General features: G+C 45.9%; 1 protein-coding gene across 1 annotated transcript; it reads right to left on the reverse strand.

Moving 5' to 3' along the window:
- Positions 1-583: 583 nt before the first annotated feature.
- LOC137895451 (LIM domain only protein 7-like) lies at positions 584-15,678 on the reverse strand. The gene is given in 27 exon segments (XM_068740920.1): positions 584-1,010; positions 1,114-1,189; positions 1,571-1,759; positions 1,825-1,993; positions 2,075-2,127; positions 2,226-2,270; positions 2,445-2,620; positions 2,840-2,949; positions 2,952-3,141; positions 3,238-3,263; positions 4,463-4,552; positions 4,655-4,816; positions 5,496-5,610; positions 5,833-6,129; positions 6,297-6,841; positions 6,971-7,125; positions 7,282-7,427; positions 7,880-8,048; positions 8,676-8,732; positions 9,488-9,623; positions 9,855-9,987; positions 10,064-10,177; positions 11,747-11,777; positions 12,162-12,268; positions 12,779-12,848; positions 13,144-13,214; positions 15,610-15,678. Coding segments are annotated over 27 exon segments (3,555 nt in total). The 3' UTR covers positions 584-956.
- Between the last annotated feature and the right edge of the window lie 3,116 nt (positions 15,679-18,794).

Raw genomic sequence — 18,794 nt, forward strand, 5'->3', positions numbered from 1 at the left:
TTAACGCAACACTCCATGACTGCAGTAGAGTTGGGAGTGGGACAGAGACAGGAGATTCCTCTCCAAAGTAACTACAAATGATCAGGCGTTTAGACTATGAACGGTGCGAAAAAAGTATTTAAAGATGTTTAATGAACATTTCAAAGCACGATTACTTCCACTTCCGTGCAGCAGAAAACGAACGAGCTCCAGTTTAGTTTCCGTTTCTGTTAATTGTTGATGCATCACAAAAGAAATGTTGCTGCAACACACTGGGCGATTAACGATTGCCGTTTAAATGTCAACCCCTATTCTTGAAAGACGGCAGAGTACCTTCAGACAGAATGAAACGCCTGCACCTTTAAATATAGTGTCGGTTCCTGTGAGTGAATGGATTCCTTTCACCGGATGTTCAATGTCATAGAAACAGATAGATCAGCTTGTCAACACATTTTGTTGCAGCGCAGACAAATAAATTATTCTCAGAGATCTTCCTTCATTGTCACGCTGGTCACCTCTGTTCTGCTGAGACCAATGTCGCCACCACATGGTGATTACATGAACTTCAAATAAATTAAAGCCTCTGGTAAAGTTCAGTGCTTTATTTACCAAAAAAAACCCAACAACATGCCAGTCAGTTGTCACGTGACAATTATCTGCATCCTTTCAAACACTATCTGGTGAGACGACAGGAGAAAGTGCTTCAGTGGAACTAAAAATGAAGAGGAATTAGTTACTCTTTAATGCACTAACGCGCAAATTCAGCTAAAGGACAGACAAATATTAAAACACGAGCACAAGTCAATCACTAATAATGCAGTTTTACTTTATTTCATATATTAAATCTAAATTCTTACAAATCAGGAAACCCCACATCGATCTCTCTGGTTAGAAAGCAGCCATTAATCGCTTCCATTACATCAGAGAGTTAACAATTTTAATCAAAACACAAGCGTCATGGCTTCCGTTGATGCTTCTCATTCCGTAATCTGGAAAACGGCATGCTGGTCACACACAGGTGGCGCCGGTGGCTGTAATAATTAAAGGGATTAATTCTAGATTGAAACCTTAAAAGTATGGAGACTGATCATAAAGGAGGAGTTGGTTTTCATCTTGCAAAAGGCCGTGACTCACAGGATGGCTTCCCACTTTGGATTCAAACCCGGGCTCCAGCCTCACTTCCTCTGAGACATTGTTGGTAGCCGACATGCTGGGAGGACGAGGCACAGAGGGGCGGGGGAAGACCTGTAAAGCTTACGTCCTTTGTGTTTAAATCGTCTCACCAGTGTTTGCCTAAAAACAAATACTCAGCTGTGGGGATAAACGGATTCCTGCATCTACATGTTATACGAGTGGGAGTTCCATTGGTGAGCGTCTAAAAGCGGGGCAGCATAGCGGGTTGGCCCCGCCCACCAAAAAGCACATGCTTCAAGTACGATAAAGAGAGAGAGCACTAACCAATCGGAGATGCCCTGCTAGATCAATGACCTGCCAGACCAAGACAGGCTTCCTGCTAGTGGTAGGAGACTCCCGCTGACTTCAACAGGCACGAGGGAGAGACACAAACGCTGGGTTTGTCTGATCTACTCACCCGTCGTGATGAGAGGGGCCCATGGATGTATTCCTGGGGGGTGATATTCCTCCAGTGCTGTAGCGGGAAGAGTAGTTCCTGTTCAGAGTACAGTAACCAGCGGCGGCCGAGTGTGGTCGGGGGTAGTTGAACGTGGACATCAAGACAGGGGACTGGCGGAAAGAACTGAGGCTGTCCAGAGACTCGAACCTGCAGAGGACACGCATCAAAAGCCAGAAGCAGCATGTGGAATCCTCACGCGGGGCAGAACCTACCGCTTCAGAGGAGCGCCGCGATGAATGGGCTCCTTATAAAGGCTGCTGCGGCGCGGGCGTATCCAGCTGTTGTCAGTCAGAAGCTGAGTCTTTTTCTTCATCTCCTCCAAAATCTGCTGCCTTTCTTGCTCAACCTTAGATGAAGACTGCCTTTTCTTCTTCTCATCACCTGGATCAAAGTGTTGGAGGGTTAGCGCAGACAGTCGCAAGCGCAAAGGAAAGCAGGACAATTTAATTGGAGCGGACCGACCTCCGGTCTGTCTGTGGGGTCCGGCCAACGCCGGGGTCGATGAAGACTTTGCCCTATGGGAAGAAAATATGACATCAAGCTGCAATAGAAATGTCTACAGGACCGAGTCGGAGCTTTTACGTGGGAGAAACTGGGCTTGTCTGGTTCTCACCTGTACGCAAGAGACAGCTGAGCAAAGCCGCAGGTGTTACCAGCCCTGAGGTACACCACAGAAAGCCCGGCAAAAGCAGCAGGAGGCGCAGACGGGAGCAGAACGGATTAGCAGGTCAGAAAGGTTTAAATATCAGGAAGCACAATGATTGGGCTGGAATTAGTGACAGCAAGGATGGAGAAGCTCACGCTGTGAGAACAAGCAGGGACGTTTACTCACCAAGCTCCTCCAGTCGTCTCGTCCTTCTGGACAACCCTCCCGTTACTCTGGGGGTTTGATCCCGCTTCTTCCCGCTCATTTATGTCAGGGATCCGTTGTTCTTCTCTGGTTAATCTGTTCAGAGGCTGGGTGTCGGCGGGGCTCCCGCCGCCATCATTCATCTGCAAGGTATTCTGCTTCAAGCGCGTGAAGCCAAGATGAGAAGAATCAAGACTGGGTGGAAAGAATTTCCACTCAGCCGATTAAGAATGGCAGCTTCTGCAATCTGACTGGATCTTCCCATTTAATGTGAAATCTTTGTGTAGGGAGTTTAAAGATCCATCGAGATTATCTTCTTTTTTTACGATCAGTCACGTAATTTTTTTGGAAAGGCTCCACGGCTCACGTACCATCACCCCCGACTCCATGCATAACGCTCCCATCGCATCTTGTTGAGCCCTCCTCCACTCCGCCTCCAGCCTCTCCTGGTCCCGCTGGTACTGCTCCTGAAATACACACACACACACACACACACTATTACCGCTTTCCACCTTGAGATAAAGATCAACCTCTCCGAGCAGCGTGGTTCTGCGATGGAGAAAAGCTCGACCTGCAGGAGGCGCTCCTGCTCTTCCTGCCACTTCTCCTGACGCCGCCGATCCTCCTCGTGGTTCCACGACCAGCTGGATGAGGAGGGGCTGAGCGAGGGCACCTGGAGCTGTCGGCACACGCACACACACACTCACTCAAACACACACCGACAGCTTACGTCTGGACATGCATACGCGAGTCCTTTGATAAAGACGTGACTTACATCGGATATTGCAGATTGTGATCCTCCTGTGTGAGAAAATAACACGTCAGCAAAGAGGACATCAGCAGCATGTCAGGAAGACTAGCTCACGTGTCGTCTTTCGTCCTTGCAGATACGTCATGCAAAGGCTGGGGACACATTTACCCTAATGAAGAGCCAAAGCATCGTGAAAACACTGGATCCGACAAATCCAGAAGTGATTTGTCTGCTTTCACTTGGATTAGCAGCAAACCTTTTCTTACCAACTGACCTCAGATAAATATTTGACAGCCAGAGCTCAGCGATTACGAGCTACCTGGTGTGCCAACAATGTCACCGATCAAATCAAATTTGTCTTTCCAGATTAAATCTGCGAATCCTCACCTTGCCAGCCGGCACCGTGTCTGGATCGGCACAATATTTTGGTCATGCATCAAGCAGAGAAAATTAAAAATGGTTGAGCAAAAGGAGGAATGTCACAGCAGGTACAAACAGAGGGGCGATGAGAATCCACCTTATCAAACATTTGATTTTATTCATGGCGAATTCTTAGGTGCAAGAAACGACATCAGTGCGTTTCCCATGGGATTTTGGTTCCCTCTGAATATTAATGCGTTCTTTTTTTGGCTCACGCTAAACCCTTCCACTAAATGTAATAATCAGCTGAGTAGCGTTGCAGTAAAAGCAAAGCAACACACCGGATGGAAAACATCCTTGGCGGAAGTAGTAAGAGGGATTTGGAGCATGCGTTCATTTGTTGATGCGCCACGACGACCGACAAAGCTCAGGATTTTAGAAAAAAATATAACACCACACACAACGCAAACATTTACCACACAGGTAAACCCATGAGCTGATCCCTGCAGAGACAGAGAGGGGGGGGGGGGGTTAGAACGGGATTAGCCACCAGAAAGGAAGAACGGCCCAATCATTACACCAAAGTTTGAAACCACACACACGATCACTCTCCTTGCGAAATCTTTGTTACCAAGACACGATTGCCCAGGCAGAAGCACCCACTGCTAAAGCTGCTGCAGAAACCCCGCTTCAACCTGGAGGGTTACCTTCCCGTTTGAAACAGTCTGCCCTTCTCCTCCGGTTCCTCTTACTGATACCGTCATAATCGGAGTTTAAGACCCCCTTGACGTGTCATTCGCCCTCTAGATGCTGCAGAGTCTTGGCCTGCAGAGCTGGTTCTCCCCTGCAGTGTTTTGCGTTGACAGCGGGGGCTTCGATTTCACCTAACCTATCAGAGCAGGTGCTGCTGCTGTCAGATTGAGGGTCATTCTGTTCTGGCCTGGCTGGTTGAGATGAACCACCTCACTGGGGCTCCAATCTGATAACAACCGGCCAACATTTGTGACCCTCGTGGAAGTGAAGGGTTAAATTAACACAAGAAATAAAGAAAGACATAACCATATTTTTTTGGTCCCCTCACCCTTGTTGCCATAGCGCCGGATGTCCATGGTCAGACTACCGTTTTGGAGGGAAGACGTCATTTTATCCTTCCACTGGGCGTAGTTCATGTGCACCACCTTGACGCCGTTAACGGCCACAATCTCATCGTCCACGCACAACTGGGACAGGTCGGTTGAACTGCCTGCAGAGGGATGCACACGGGGGGGGGGGGCAGAGGAAGGCGTCAAAAAAGCATTTGACAAAATGAAAGACATAAATTAGGACAAGACTCCTGTCTCGAGCTGGAAAGTAGGCCAGTAAGCCAAAACTACAGAGCGGTGAGTAAGCGACACCGTCTCCCACATCTCATTAAATATTCATGGTCGAGTTTGAGACCACTATTTTGTCGTTTCGTGCATTGAGAGTAAAAACACTAAAGCAGAGACAAAACACCCCAGTGACCTTTTCACTCTCACGATTCCATCGGATTCTCAAAATCCACCAACAGACGTCCTTTTTAGCAGAAAAAAAAAAAAAAGAAACTTCTTGCTCACACCCAGGCACACGCGAGACCGTCTCAGAATGTCAGAATTTCAGTAGCAGCACTTTGTCTATGTCGCGCCTGTGCCGAGACCCGTCAGCGTCTCGAATTACTGATTTTTGTTTTCCAGAGTGGGATAGAACATTTTATTGCTTTTCCGGCAGTAGGAGCAGAAATATAGGAAGCGCACCTCAACATCAAGATCACTTCCATTAAAATATTTTACAAAATGAGCAGTTCACAACATGCACTTGATTCTCTGTGTGCCGTCCACCCAACCCCAAACACTGTCGCTTATGAGCCGGAAATACAGCCGTTCTAGATTCAAGTGAAGTCTTACCAGGTTGAATGGATTTAACTCGCACCCCTGCCGAGTCCCAGTGAGTCTGGAAACCAAAGTCTGGTCTACTGTTGGGTTTTAGAGTCAATCTCACGCTCATGTCACTGTGATCCACCTGAAAGACACACACACACACACACACACACACACGTGTAAAGGTGACACCATGTGATCCAATGTCCTGCACCTCCTGGTGGAAACTAGAAACGTCAACGCCCCACTACACGGCTGCAATGGAAGATGAAGTAAGGGACCAGTGAAGCCACATTCATCAATATTGGGCTCATTTGATTTGTTAGCGATGCTGATAACCATCACATATTCACACAGGACGCACCTTCTGCTGGCGGATGCCGGCGTTCCATGGGAGAGTTGAGGCGTTGCTGGGACGGGCCTGCGGGACAGGATAAGGTCTCGGCAGCAGCTGGTTTTGGGTTGGGGGCTGACGGAGGTCGCCGTTGGTCTGGATGGAGGTTTGGCCGTACGGAGCGGCGCGTCTCACCTCCGTGCGTTCGGTGGCGTTCTGACTGATACCAGGCTGGTCCCGTCCCATCAGTTGGGCGCTCGCCGTTTGTCTTTTCAGCAGAGATTTCTCTTTCTCAGTGCTTAACAGCAGACCCTGGTTGTCGTCGGCCTGGATTGGAATAACAACGGAAACTGTTGTGGCTCCCATCTTATTTTCTGAGGTGCAGACGCCCAACAAAATAGCTCATCAACAAATTACTTCCCTTTTAATTCTATATATTTTCATATCCGCTGAATTTCAAGCAGAGCTGCAACCGTTATCGCTGTTGGACTTACGGTGAGCTGTCTCGGCAGCGAGGACTGCTTGGTGACGAAGGGTCTGGCAGTGATGGCCGAAGAGAGGCGCAGAGACCCCTCTGATCGCCGGTATCCACGGGGAAGGCTGGCCGTGCTGCACCACGACCCACTTCCGGGAGAGTACTTGTAGACGGTTGGAACTGGGCAGCCTCCTCTTGGATCCACAGCTGGTTCGGAGGACGTCTTCTGGCTCTCCTCCTGAGTCCTATGTCTCTGTTGGTCTCCCAGGGCATCTTTTGCCGTTGCATCAGCGCAGAACGGAGGTCTCTCGTGATTGGACACCGGTGGAGCAGGATCCCCGGTTCTGGATGACTTTGCGGTCTTGTTTGGTTGTATAGTTGTGATCAGAGTGGATATTTTCTTTGTACAGCCGTCGTCTGGCCGGGCCAGTTCAGATTTGAGCTGCTGGGTTGGGGAGCTGAAGGGGCAATCCAGAGAAGGTGGGGCAACTACTCTTTTATCTGAAGGCCAGGAGGCAAAGCCAGTCTCTTCTCCCCAGATGCTCCCATCAGAAGCAGGCATGGCTGCAGCTCCCTGAGAGGTCAAAGATCAGCGAGAGAGAAAGTAATGTGAATAACTTGCACACAAATGCTCTGCACCCAAGGAAACGTTCCTGTTATAATTCACACAAGCATTTCAAACAGAGATGCCACATCTTACCAGAGTTTGAGCCACGTTACAGCAGCTAGTCGGAGCGTCGGTGGTAAAGCTGTGGAGCAGCAGCGCTCGAGTACGCGGCTGGAAATCAGCGCTTGCTGACCTCGAGGGAGACAAGGTAGAGGATGCAGGCCTGGTCGTCTGCTGATCTCTGGATATGAACATGTAAAGGGAGAGTCGAGGATGATGTGTTAAAAATAATCTGGCAGCAGATGTGCGTCATCTAAATGCAAATATATGTATTTTTTTCTTCAAGGAAGATTTGAGAGATTCAGCTTAGCATTCCCAGCATGCGGCACGGAGGGACCTCTTTATCGGTTGCACTGCTTCATTCTTCTGAGAGTCAGTCAGAGCCCCGTTGATCATCCGGTTGATGACGTGCGCTCGGTCTTGTGACTTCTGGTGGAGTTCGGATTTGACGCTCCTGCGACGAGTCTTCCATTTAGACAAATCCTGAACAAAAAAATAAATAAAAATAACCCACTAACACGGAATCCAAGAACACAAGCAACAAAGTGATGTCATTAACAACGATTTACGCCTCGTAACAGTATTGATTTTCCAACTTGAAACCTTAAAAAAATGTATTTGTTGTGTTCAAGTTTTAATGTTTGACAAAATCTACTTGGATTTCACGAGATCTAGAAACATCACACTCCAGCATGGTGGTCATTTTATTTTAGCGTCTTAAAATTTATGAAGTGCAGCCATCAAGATAAATAGCCTCATTTATTATTTAAAGCAAGAAATCCTGGAGTCCTTTAAAAAGTAGATTAACATAGTATTTTTATGACAGTGAAAACGTTGTCTGCTGATGAACAATGGGTGCGACATCAAAGCTTTAATCTCACTGCAGCAGAAGCTGCAAAATGAACCTTGTAGTGAGACTGTTTTCGGCGACTTACATCATGCCACTGAGCCTCGCTGTCCTTGGCAGCGACGCTAAACCTGCGTTCGCTTTCTTCATTGCATTCCTGCGAGACGCTCGCATCCCGGCCCGCATCGTAAACAATGTTCCCGTTAGGAACGTTGCGCGCGGGGTACACCATCGGGATGTCACTGAGGGATTGACTCCTGGATCAGACACAGGATACGGAATTAACATACAAATGGCAGACGAAGATGTGATTTCAAACAGCGCGGCTGCATCGAAACAACCGCAGCAGAAGATCCTTGAGGGCTAACGGCATTGCAACGTAGCGCACACTGACATGCCATTTTTCCGACTGCTTTCTGTGTTGCGTTCAATGCCAGAATTGCCACAGCATTAACAGCTGCAGTGCAACACATTTTTTCCATCAACGGGCACATTCGGCATCCAAACAACAGAATCCTTAGCCAAGTGCGAGGAGGAGAGTGGCAAGCGACTCAAGCAACATTGCAAAACAAATGGCAACATATGTTCCTGTCTGGATAATGAAACAGCCAGGCCTTAACAAGTGATAGGACTGCTGTCGGCGTCAGAGGGTGTCAGATGTGACATTCAAATATCTTCCAGAGGCATTTAGCAGGTGGTACAGCACGACTGCCATAATTACAGTCCTGTAGTTTGTCATTAATTCTATGGGCTAGTCTGCCAAGAAAGTAAAGGATCGGCAGCAAACAAAGTGCTTCATCTTTAAGAATAGGCGAGTCGAACAGACGTGAAAGCACGTTCAGCGGAAGCAGCTACGAAGCACGTAGCAGGACTCTGAGACTTACCAAATCCAACCAGGGTTTACCTGAACTCTCTCAGGTCTGACCTGGATTTGATTGATTCTGTAGAATCAAAGAAAACAGACAAACTGATGAATGCCGTCATTAAGCTATATATAAAAAGGCGCCTGGTTAGACAGACGAATGTTGTCTTGAGAAAGTGCACTTACTACTTACACGAAGCAACGTCACTTGGGAGATAAACACCAATAGAAATCTCTCACACACATGCAGGAGCGCTAAAGTTTAATGCACGAATTCAGACGCTGTGCAATAACCGGTTTATTGATCCCCTATGATGGACTGTTTCCTCACCAAAGACGTACTCCCACAGAAAGTCAACTGTGAAACATTCGCGCTCGAGGCGTGATAAATAACATGGTCTTCTTTGAGAGCAGCGATAGATCCGTCTCTTCCAGTGTCCGATATCGGGGCAGGAAGCGGTCAGAGCTGAGGCTGCTGGCTGCCTGATGAAGAATCCGCTTCACTCACCGGAAACACAAGACGTCTAGGATGGGATCAAATAGCTGCAGCACGGATCCCAGGCGACACGAAGATGCTCCAGAATGTTAAAATTGCACCAAATGATTCATTTGTGGAGGCAAAGTTCCCGTCTGTTAAGGGTTAGGGTTACTCAACGATTTCCCCATTGACAGCGCGACCAGACCCAAGGCACAATAAATAAGCTACAATATCCAAGTTGCTCATATGTATTGTTCGTGAAAATAAAAATAGAAGTTGACGAAAACTTATACGAGTTGATTTTTAGAGAATAAAGACGTGACATGAGCAGTTCTAGACAGGTGAGTCAGCAGTACCTGGAGAGCGGACTAGCGCAGCCCACTCTGTTCTCCACTCCCATCCTCTGTGGGACGTAACCCCTGAGCTGCTTGACGGACGACCGCATGGTCTCCATCTTGAACACCTGCTCAGCTTCCGCATCACTTCCACAGCCTGGACCGCAGAAACAATCATAGCGAGCCTTTTGGGAATGACCGACTCTCCACAAGACCAATCCTCTAGGGAAGACTCCGCCAAGTACTTCACCCTCTCTCATCACATGCATTTATCATCACGGTGTGGAACTTCATAAACCATCACCGATGCACAACTAAAACAGACGACCAGAGAGTGCCAGACTCAGGATCCGCTTTGGGATTGCAAGGAATACAGAGACAAACATGCCTTCACTGCTCGGACGGAGGGCTCGGGGGTCCCAGGAGGTCTCCGGCGTATTTCTTCGTCTTGCGTGCAGACATTCCTCCCTCTCTGAGTACCAGCTGTCTTTTACAAACACATTACCGCCGTCGTCCAGAGCCTGGATGCAGAAAGCAATGTCCATGAATGCAACGTTCACACAAGAAAGAAGTGCCACAGGGTGCAGAGCAGCTTACCTTGGACAAGGCTAACCCCAACAGTCCTTCAAAGGCCTTGAAGTTAAGCTGAGGACCACCGTAGAATGCATCCAGATGAGCTTTGCGACCCAACCAGTAGATTGTGATCAGAACCTGGAAGACGACAAACAAACACCTACAGAAAACGCACACAGCTACCCTGCATTTATATAACTTAAATAGTACCTTCCACATGGTAACTTGAGGCTAAGACATTTGCATTATCAGTTTTGCAGTTTCCTTTGATTTGATAAAGAGAAATCAAACAGAAAAGTGACAGTGAACGGCAGAACTCAAAAGCCCGAGCTGCAACAATGTGATTAAACAAACAAAAAAAAAAAGACAGTCCTAGCAAGAAATTCCATCTTGCGTAACCTTTTTGATCAGGGTCCAGCAACACAAGCCAACATTGTTCCACATTACACTAATACTGCATGTAAAAACAGGGAGATGCTTCCATCTGCATGAAAACTGGATTTCAATGGAAGCTAATTGACCTTAATTGCCGAAACGGTACAGCCATCCCAGAGAGGGTGCCCTCACAAACCGCCCTCATTACTGGCTCCAAGTATTCGCTATTGTGCGATTTAAATGAGGCCTCTCAGACCCAAAGAAAATTATTGCACTTTTGAATCATGTGAAACGCAAGCGTGCACATGTACAGTGCTCATTTTCAACACACACTAATGGCAGATGGAGGATTTGAGTTTTCAGAGTCGAAGGCAAAGTAATAAAACGCAAGACTGCATTCTGTAAATTACCCGAGGTAAATAAACTTTGTGACGATCATGACTTGATGCTGGCAGCAGCAACAGGAGATGGGATTTGGGTTTGCCTTGCCAGTAGTATAGAGGACAGTTTGAGTGCAGACACGTCCCGACTCGGGATATTAGACGGGAGGGTTATGGGACCTTTTCTGGAGCAGAGGAGATTATATCAAGTGCAATGGAAACCATCGTAAGGGAGAATAATCAACTCCTGATATATCAGCGTGGCCATACATTTCCATAATGTAATGGCCTTTGACTTTCAACTCTTAGAATTGTGTGACTGTCTGCAAAGTCCGTCTGTTTTAACGTCATTTCCTACTCATTAGTCTTACAAACATGGCAACGCCTGAAGCTGCGTTTTATTACAAGGGGTGCATGCAGTGCGGAAAGGGTAAAACAAATTACCAGACATGAGGAGAGCCTCAGCGATTTCATCTTCCTCGAGTCGGAGGAGAAACGTTTTCAGTTAGCTCAACCATCCCGCATTACACCTGGTCTCCTGATTCTTTGTCACAGGTGTATGATAAGATGCGGATGAGTCATCAGAACTCACACAAAACCAAGATATGTGGCACCTTCCTTCGAGGTCTGGGAGCCACTGCCTGATTTATCCAACTTTCCATCTCTGAATTGCTGCTTCTCTTCGCGCAATAACTGGATAGCCCGCCCGTTGCCACCCTCGCTGCAGGGGAAAGAAAGGCTGACCCACAACTAAATCCCACTCGTCAAAAAGTAAAATAAGTCTTTGATGAGCACTCGTCTAAAATGTAATGGACTTTTTTCTTGTAACATTTTAAACCCCAATCCTGAAAGAGCCAGATAAACCGGAGCCAAAAAAACTCCTTCCTTATTGAAGAAGATGGGCAAAACAGCCGAAGAGAACAAATGGAGCAGTCGTCATGGTGACTCTTACATTTTTCAGTCTTCTGTTGCTCTCATCTCTCCTATAATGAAAGTAAAGGCAAACATTGTGAGTTTAACGCTCCTCAGATTACCATTTGCAGTTATGTCACTGAAACGCAAGACGTTTAACTCCAGTGACATCCCAGTCGCTCTGATAATCAGCTTCTTATCAGAAGTTAACGGGAACAGGCCGGCAGCTTGTCAGGATTTGACCTTCATGAATGTAAAGCAGCCGCAAAACCGAACTGAATCTTAATCAGTAGCATTATTAAAGCAGCGTAGTGTTAAATATCCTCATTACAGTTGCAAAATAAGAACCCTCGCACATTATGGCTGCACACTTTTGATGCGACAGCAAAGTTAAATGCTCTAGCCATCGGTGGGCCGGTTGTATAAATGCTCACAATCTGACATCACAAGCGTACCTGAGTGTCGCACGAGTGGACAAGTCCTGCAGGCTGCCTGGATCAAACAGCTGCGACTCATTCAGGCCCAGTTCCCCACAGGCTTTCAGGAACACATTCACATTGTCCTAGAAATTCAAACGACAGAGTGCTAAATGAGCCCGAACCAGTGCAGTAAATGAGCTCTGGAGCTCTGATGTGTTAACAATTGTTTTGTTTTTTTACTGGACCAATATAAAATTATGATGCCAGTCTGGGAGAGAGACAAAGCGTGACTGAGGCTAGCTCGGTCTGAACCAAGTAGAATTTGTCCAGTTTTATCTTAGTTTTAACTAACCTGACTGAACCACCAACTTCTGATAGTAGTCCCAAAGTGCACTTTCAAGATACCGTAATTCAAGTTAGGGAGACTCAGGAAACCACGAAACAACTCAACTTCCTGTTTAGCAGATGTCCTCTTAGGTGTCATACCCACTAAACACACCATTTAAAAACTATTTGAATCAGATAATTAAATGTCAACCACCTACAGCACTCATATTTACATAAAGCTTTTCACAATGTCCCACACTTATGGGTAAAGACACTGTGCGCGCACACGCACACGCACACACACACACACACACACACACACTCACCAGCCCAGCGATGGGAGTGGAAAGCCTGTTGACTTTCTTTATGATGCCAGGTTTCAACTGGTTGATTAAGCTGCAGGAGAAAACAGCCTTGTAATCCAGACAAGAGCTTTCACTTACTCATAAACCAATTAACTGCATCTTAGACAGAAACGAGGGCCTTTAGACACCCTTGCTAATTTATATTCAGAGATTCTCCCCTAAATACATCATATGCCTTATTCTTGCATCCTTTCTTTGATTACTACAATGTTCAGAGATTGAGAAAGCACCAGAGTACGGCTCTAGAATTTATTATCATGGCTGCTCTGAAGCCAACAATTTACAACGCTGGACCCGAGGTGGAGATCAGCTCAAGAATTACTCACTCGCAAAGCAGGACACCGTTCTCCAGGGCAGCACGGAAGTCTTTGCCACCGAACGACTTTCCTGTCACTTCCTTAAAAAAAAAAAAAAAGCATTGAGGAAATCTGATTAAAAAATTTGTATTGTTCCACCCACCCCCAGCAATAAAACATGCAGGTTCTGACTTGTTCTTTTGTAATTTACTGAAATCCGAGGAGAGTTTTACTGGTTTGACTCATGTTGAGGCTTTTCCATTCTCTCAACAGCGTCATCTTTGCCCTTTTGTTTCAACACTGGAGACATTAAGACTTAAATCTAAACATTTTGGAAGGTCAGAACGCTCCTGCAAAGGTTCACTATCAAAGGGCTTCCTTCTGAAAAGTTTGAATCGCAATGTGCTCGAGTGGACACAATTCTGTTTAATCTGAATGTTTCACTGTTAATAAACTGTCCACGCAAACGATCAGCGTGCACCTACAGATGCAGAGAAACGGGACATGGAAGCGGACAAGCATTCCTGCAAATTATTATGAATGTGTTATTTTTTTGTCAATTCAAAGATTATGACATAACAGAAGGTACAAGCACAAGGCAAGGGGGTTTGTAATGAGGACATAAAAATGGGATATTAAGGCTTGGCTCCATAACCAACAGGGGGCCCCAATAGGCTATTCTTCTCACTAATTAGTCCCCTCTGGCATCTACAATCAGAATTCATTTTTCGGGAGAACTGTGCACCAAGCCGGGAGAGAATGCGCCTCGGTGGAATCAGACAAATGTAGTGCCAGGGTAACACAGTAACACACAATCATCGGGCCAACATGCCGTCTGTTTCACGGCAACGAAACTCTACTCGGCCATTTCGATAAACAATCGCCACAACGGAGCCACAGATTGGACGGACTGACCCATATGCTGGACTTAAATATTCCTTTGGACAGCCTTTATGGAATTCTGGGATCAAAACAATAAGCTAATCACAAACTACATTGATCATCAATGAATCCTTTCAGGGTTAGGGTGTGAAGATGAGAGATCAGTTCTTTTGACTTCCTGAGAGAGCGTTTGCCATGGCCTTGAGGACTTTTGGAAGGTCGGACACTTCTGGAAAGGCTGGAAAGGCCGTTTCAAGTCATCTCTTTGTAAATGATGCGTCTGCATGTGGAGCTGAGATCCAGAGCCTTGGAAATACCGCTGCAACTTTCAAACAAGGAGTCATTAATTCATAGAATTGTGCTTTAAATTAGACAATTAAACTAACCTGGAAATTAATTTTCAAACTATATATTTACAGCAAGAATATAAGCTTTGCTAGCTCTAGAAATATTTTTCTAACAAAAGGAAATGTCTTTGGATTCCGGACCTTCAGTTGGATAAACTGAGGCAGTTCAGAGTTTTAACCAAATTACAGCCAGCATTTATCAATTTGAGAAGAAATGATAGTCATTGAAATAATCCGTTAAATCAAAATGCCGCTACATCCATAGAATTTATTCTCATTTAGGACAATCCTCTTAAACAGTTATACCGTATTAAAAATGCAGCACCTCCCATTTCACTACAGAGACTAGTCTGTTTACTCACCGTGGAAGAGACCAATATATTCTTATTTATTTTCCAGTCGAGTCGAAGTTGAGCAACCGTTAACAAGTAATTGCTCCTGGTGTTGCCGCTAATGATAAACGGAATGATTGCTGAATACGTTGATATCTGGAGGCATATTATCCCACGAAACTAGACACCATTAACCATTCTCTTAAACGCTGCATCCCTCCTACTTAACACACACCAACTCACTGCTCGTGCATATTTTTGTCCATCAATGCAAGGGAAATAAACCTGCAAGACTGCTCAAGACAAAAGTCCAATTATGAGCCACTCGGTCACGATTGACATTAATGGTCTCACTTGGAGTCAGTCAGCGTTCAGAGCCCACACTACGCAAGCTGTAGTCATGGTAATGCTTTAAGGATTCCGTCTTCCAGTGTTTGGACAGCATCAGTCTAACAGCATACAGCGAGAGAACCACATCCTCCACAAGCCGCCCACGCCACAACAGTCAGTGTGCGAAGAGCTCCGAGCAGATTCGAGCTTCCCATCTCAGTGGACAAAAAGAACACACATGTAGTGCAACAAGCTGCTGCATATTCTCAGTACCCCCCCAACTCCAATTATCCACCCTCCTTTCATTTCCCTCTGAAGTCCTTAAGTCAATTTAGATCTTTTAAAATCTGCACAACCGTGATGATTCAAGAATCTGGAGTCTCTATCAAGGTGAATGACGCAACTGAAGAGTTGACCTGCGTGGCTTTACGCACCTGACTGTCACGTGTGCGTGATGAGCACCAGCTGCTTGTTTGGCTCAAGCCTCACGCAAACACTGGACAGGTGAGATTTCATTTATTAAAAAAGGCACCGCGCTTCCACCTTCTTCTTCAAGGCCTCTGACGCGAAACAAGAGGAGAAGAACCGCGAGTGGATGAACGTACCTCGACCCAGCGTTGCGCCTCCGCGAACGCGTCTGCACAGCTGACGCTGGTCTGCTGACGCCACTCCATCCTTCAGCCTAATCAGCAGGAGACGGGCTCAAGTCTGACGTCAAACGTTCACGTTTCAATCAAGACCAAACCACCAGGAGGAGAACGCTGAATACGCGACTTCTAAACAACTACCTGTGACGGAGCTTAATGGATCACCTGCGTTGCGCGCGCCGGTGAAAGGGCTCCGTTAATTGGCACCCAGTTCACAGCCGGTCACGTCTCCGCCAGACTTCCCAACAAGTTCCGCTTATTGGGTCAAATAGGATTGAATGTCTCCGCCCACCTCACAACTACAAGTGAAGTTTCTGGAGGTGAGATGTCCACGTCCCGGTCGAGCGACCTCTGTTGGTGCGCAGGTGTTACGACAGTCGCGGTGAGCTGCGCGCATGGCCCGCAGGTAAGACGCTCATTTATCCGCCTTTCAGACAGTAAGCAGAGGCGACAAGAGGCAGGACAGGAACATGTAAATAAATAACTACTTACAGGAAAAAAGACAAATAGAACATAAATGTAAGGGAACTTTATTTTAACTTCTATTACTGCCATTCACTGCCAAAAAAACAACGCCTGGACTTCTGCCCTTCGGTTTTGACAAGTATCCTGCATCTAGTTGTGTTTGCATTCAATATAATTTAAAGAGATTGGTGAGGAAGTAGCGGTTTGATCCCTGCGTAAAAAGCCTCGCCAACCAAAGAGGACTGTGAGCATTAAAATGACTACAGACATGTAAAACAACAACACTCCGTTTGTTCTTTTCCTTCCATGCAAAGATCGCAGCAGCCTGATAGCTTATGCAAAAAAGAAAAAACACGACAGCGCGTTTCAAGGACTCCCTCTCTCCTCTTATTGCGAGGCGATGAAGGATGGCCTGTGACAATTTCATTTTCACACATGAACTCCAGATGAATAGAAAATTGTTTTTCTTTCCCATTTTTTTTACACATCTGAAAGAAAAGCAGACTATGAATCTTATTAGCATGCCTCGTCTTGTATTACAGCCCATGCTTACTTCAATCCAATTTCCTGGCAAATGCCCAAGGAGGTGCACTACATGCACGGCGAACCACAGCGGTGATGGAATCACGGACTTGTAAAGTAAAATGAGGTGCAGAGGTGTAGGACACTGCAGAACATTTAATTAAATGGCCATTAAGAGCACAGAGGACATTATGCGACTCCATATCCTCACAGACCTTCCACCTATTAGCTTGACCAGGGAAATTAAAAGGTAATTTCCCGCAACATCTGGTTGTATGACTAATTCCTTTCTTTTTGCCTTTTCCTCTGTTCCGCGTAAATATAATGAAATAAGAGGGTCCATAAGGTTGTGAAATTATATTGATTGATTTAAAAGTAGCTCCAAATGCATTGACTTTCCATCCGGCGCAATCTCAGGCTGTTATTTTGTCACCTTCAGTGCCGTCTCCATCCCGACCGATGGAAATTGCGCCTCCTAACTTTGCGCGCGTGACGCTAATTGATCTTGTAACTGAAGAGTGTCGCCCTCGAGGAAACAGATTGACGCGCATCGTCTTTATTACAGGAACTGTAGTGTTTGCTGCGCGCAAGGTGATGCGCTGATTAGAGGAGAACTACGATTTGTCAGGACTCTTTCATTGTCCTGTCGCTGGGGTGGATGCGCAATTTAATTGATATCAAATAGAGTTAGAATGGGATTTTATTGATGATCTTAAAATAAAAATTAGTAATTTCCTTTCAATGAAACTTTTTTTTCCACCAATTTAATTCGGCTGCGTTATCTTCTCTTGCAGAACAAACGAGCAGAACAATGAACGAATAAAAGAATAGAGGAGGAGCAGAAAAGCAGATAAAATACATTTCCTTTTTGCATCACTCCGTGAATAGAGAGTTTTATCAGGGCTCAGGAAACCATCTAATGCATTTATTCCTGACGACCAGCAGGTGCCGCTGTAACTCTGCATGTGCATGCATCACTGGGGTGTAGTGTGGTGGTGGTGATGGTGGGGGGCGGGGGGGCAGTGAGTTCGAAGTGGGGGGGGAGCTGAGTGAAATGGACGGTAACGACAATCTGATTTTCCTTCATAGGAAGCCGTTGTTTCCCATATTTTCCATTTGTCCGCTCCCCTGGGTGGAAGAGGACGAGGAGAGTGGTGCTGCTTAGAATACTCAGTTTTCAATTATGTCCATTATCATCACTGTTATCAACAGCAGCCACATCAACAGCTCCCCCCCCCCCCCAATATGGAATATGCATTGAAAAGCAAAAACATTGGACTTAAATCTTTCAACTCCATACAAGATCAATTTTATTTCCACCCGGAGATGCAAATTTACATATATTAACCACACCGACTGCTGGAAGCTTCCCGTGGGCCCGTGGGCCTGAATGTGACAGTATTCTTAATATAAAGGCATACACGTTAAGTTTGTGAAGGAGTAAAACAGCTCTTGCGTTATTTTAATATTAACATCCAGTGTGGTTACCGCACAGGAAGCTGTAATTTCTTTAAAGCTGCAACGTGAAATTAAATGTCACACATGTGCACATTTTCGGCATTAATCCAGGGTATCAATTACGGCTATTTCTAAAGATATGCTTATCTCCGTGTGTCTGTGTCACGTCTTGTTGCTCTGCAGCAACGGTGGAATCTTCTACAAACGAGCGACAGGTTTCTTAAATGCATTTAACTCCTCTAATTAAACAGTCATACAGTTTATTGCACCATTAGCTTCGGTCTCACTCTGACCTCCACGGCTGGCGTCAACCTGATATGTCTGCCTGCGTCGCCAAATTACTTTCTGTACTGTATTATATTAGCTATTTTGTACAATGAGTGAGAGGTAGTGTAGTAATATTATACTTAGTGCAGACTGCATTAGTGAATCATCAGGGTCATGCTACTCAAATCTGAGCTCATTAGCTGGAGGGTCTGCCTATGGTGTTTTGCAAGCATTGTGAAAATGTGAATGGAGAGGGGGGGGGGGGGGGGGGGGAACGCCCCTCCATACACTATAGAGTTAGTTATATTCAGTAATTCACATTAAAGTCTGGATTTACATTTTAAATGAGTACTTTATCATATATTATAATAGGATACGCTTATTTTCTCTGTGGGAAATATTTTGATAGCATCTATATGTGCCTGCGTAAA

Source organism: Brachionichthys hirsutus, chromosome 1 (genome assembly GCF_040956055.1).
Source record: "Brachionichthys hirsutus isolate HB-005 chromosome 1, CSIRO-AGI_Bhir_v1, whole genome shotgun sequence".
NCBI lineage: Eukaryota > Metazoa > Chordata > Actinopteri > Lophiiformes > Brachionichthyidae > Brachionichthys > Brachionichthys hirsutus.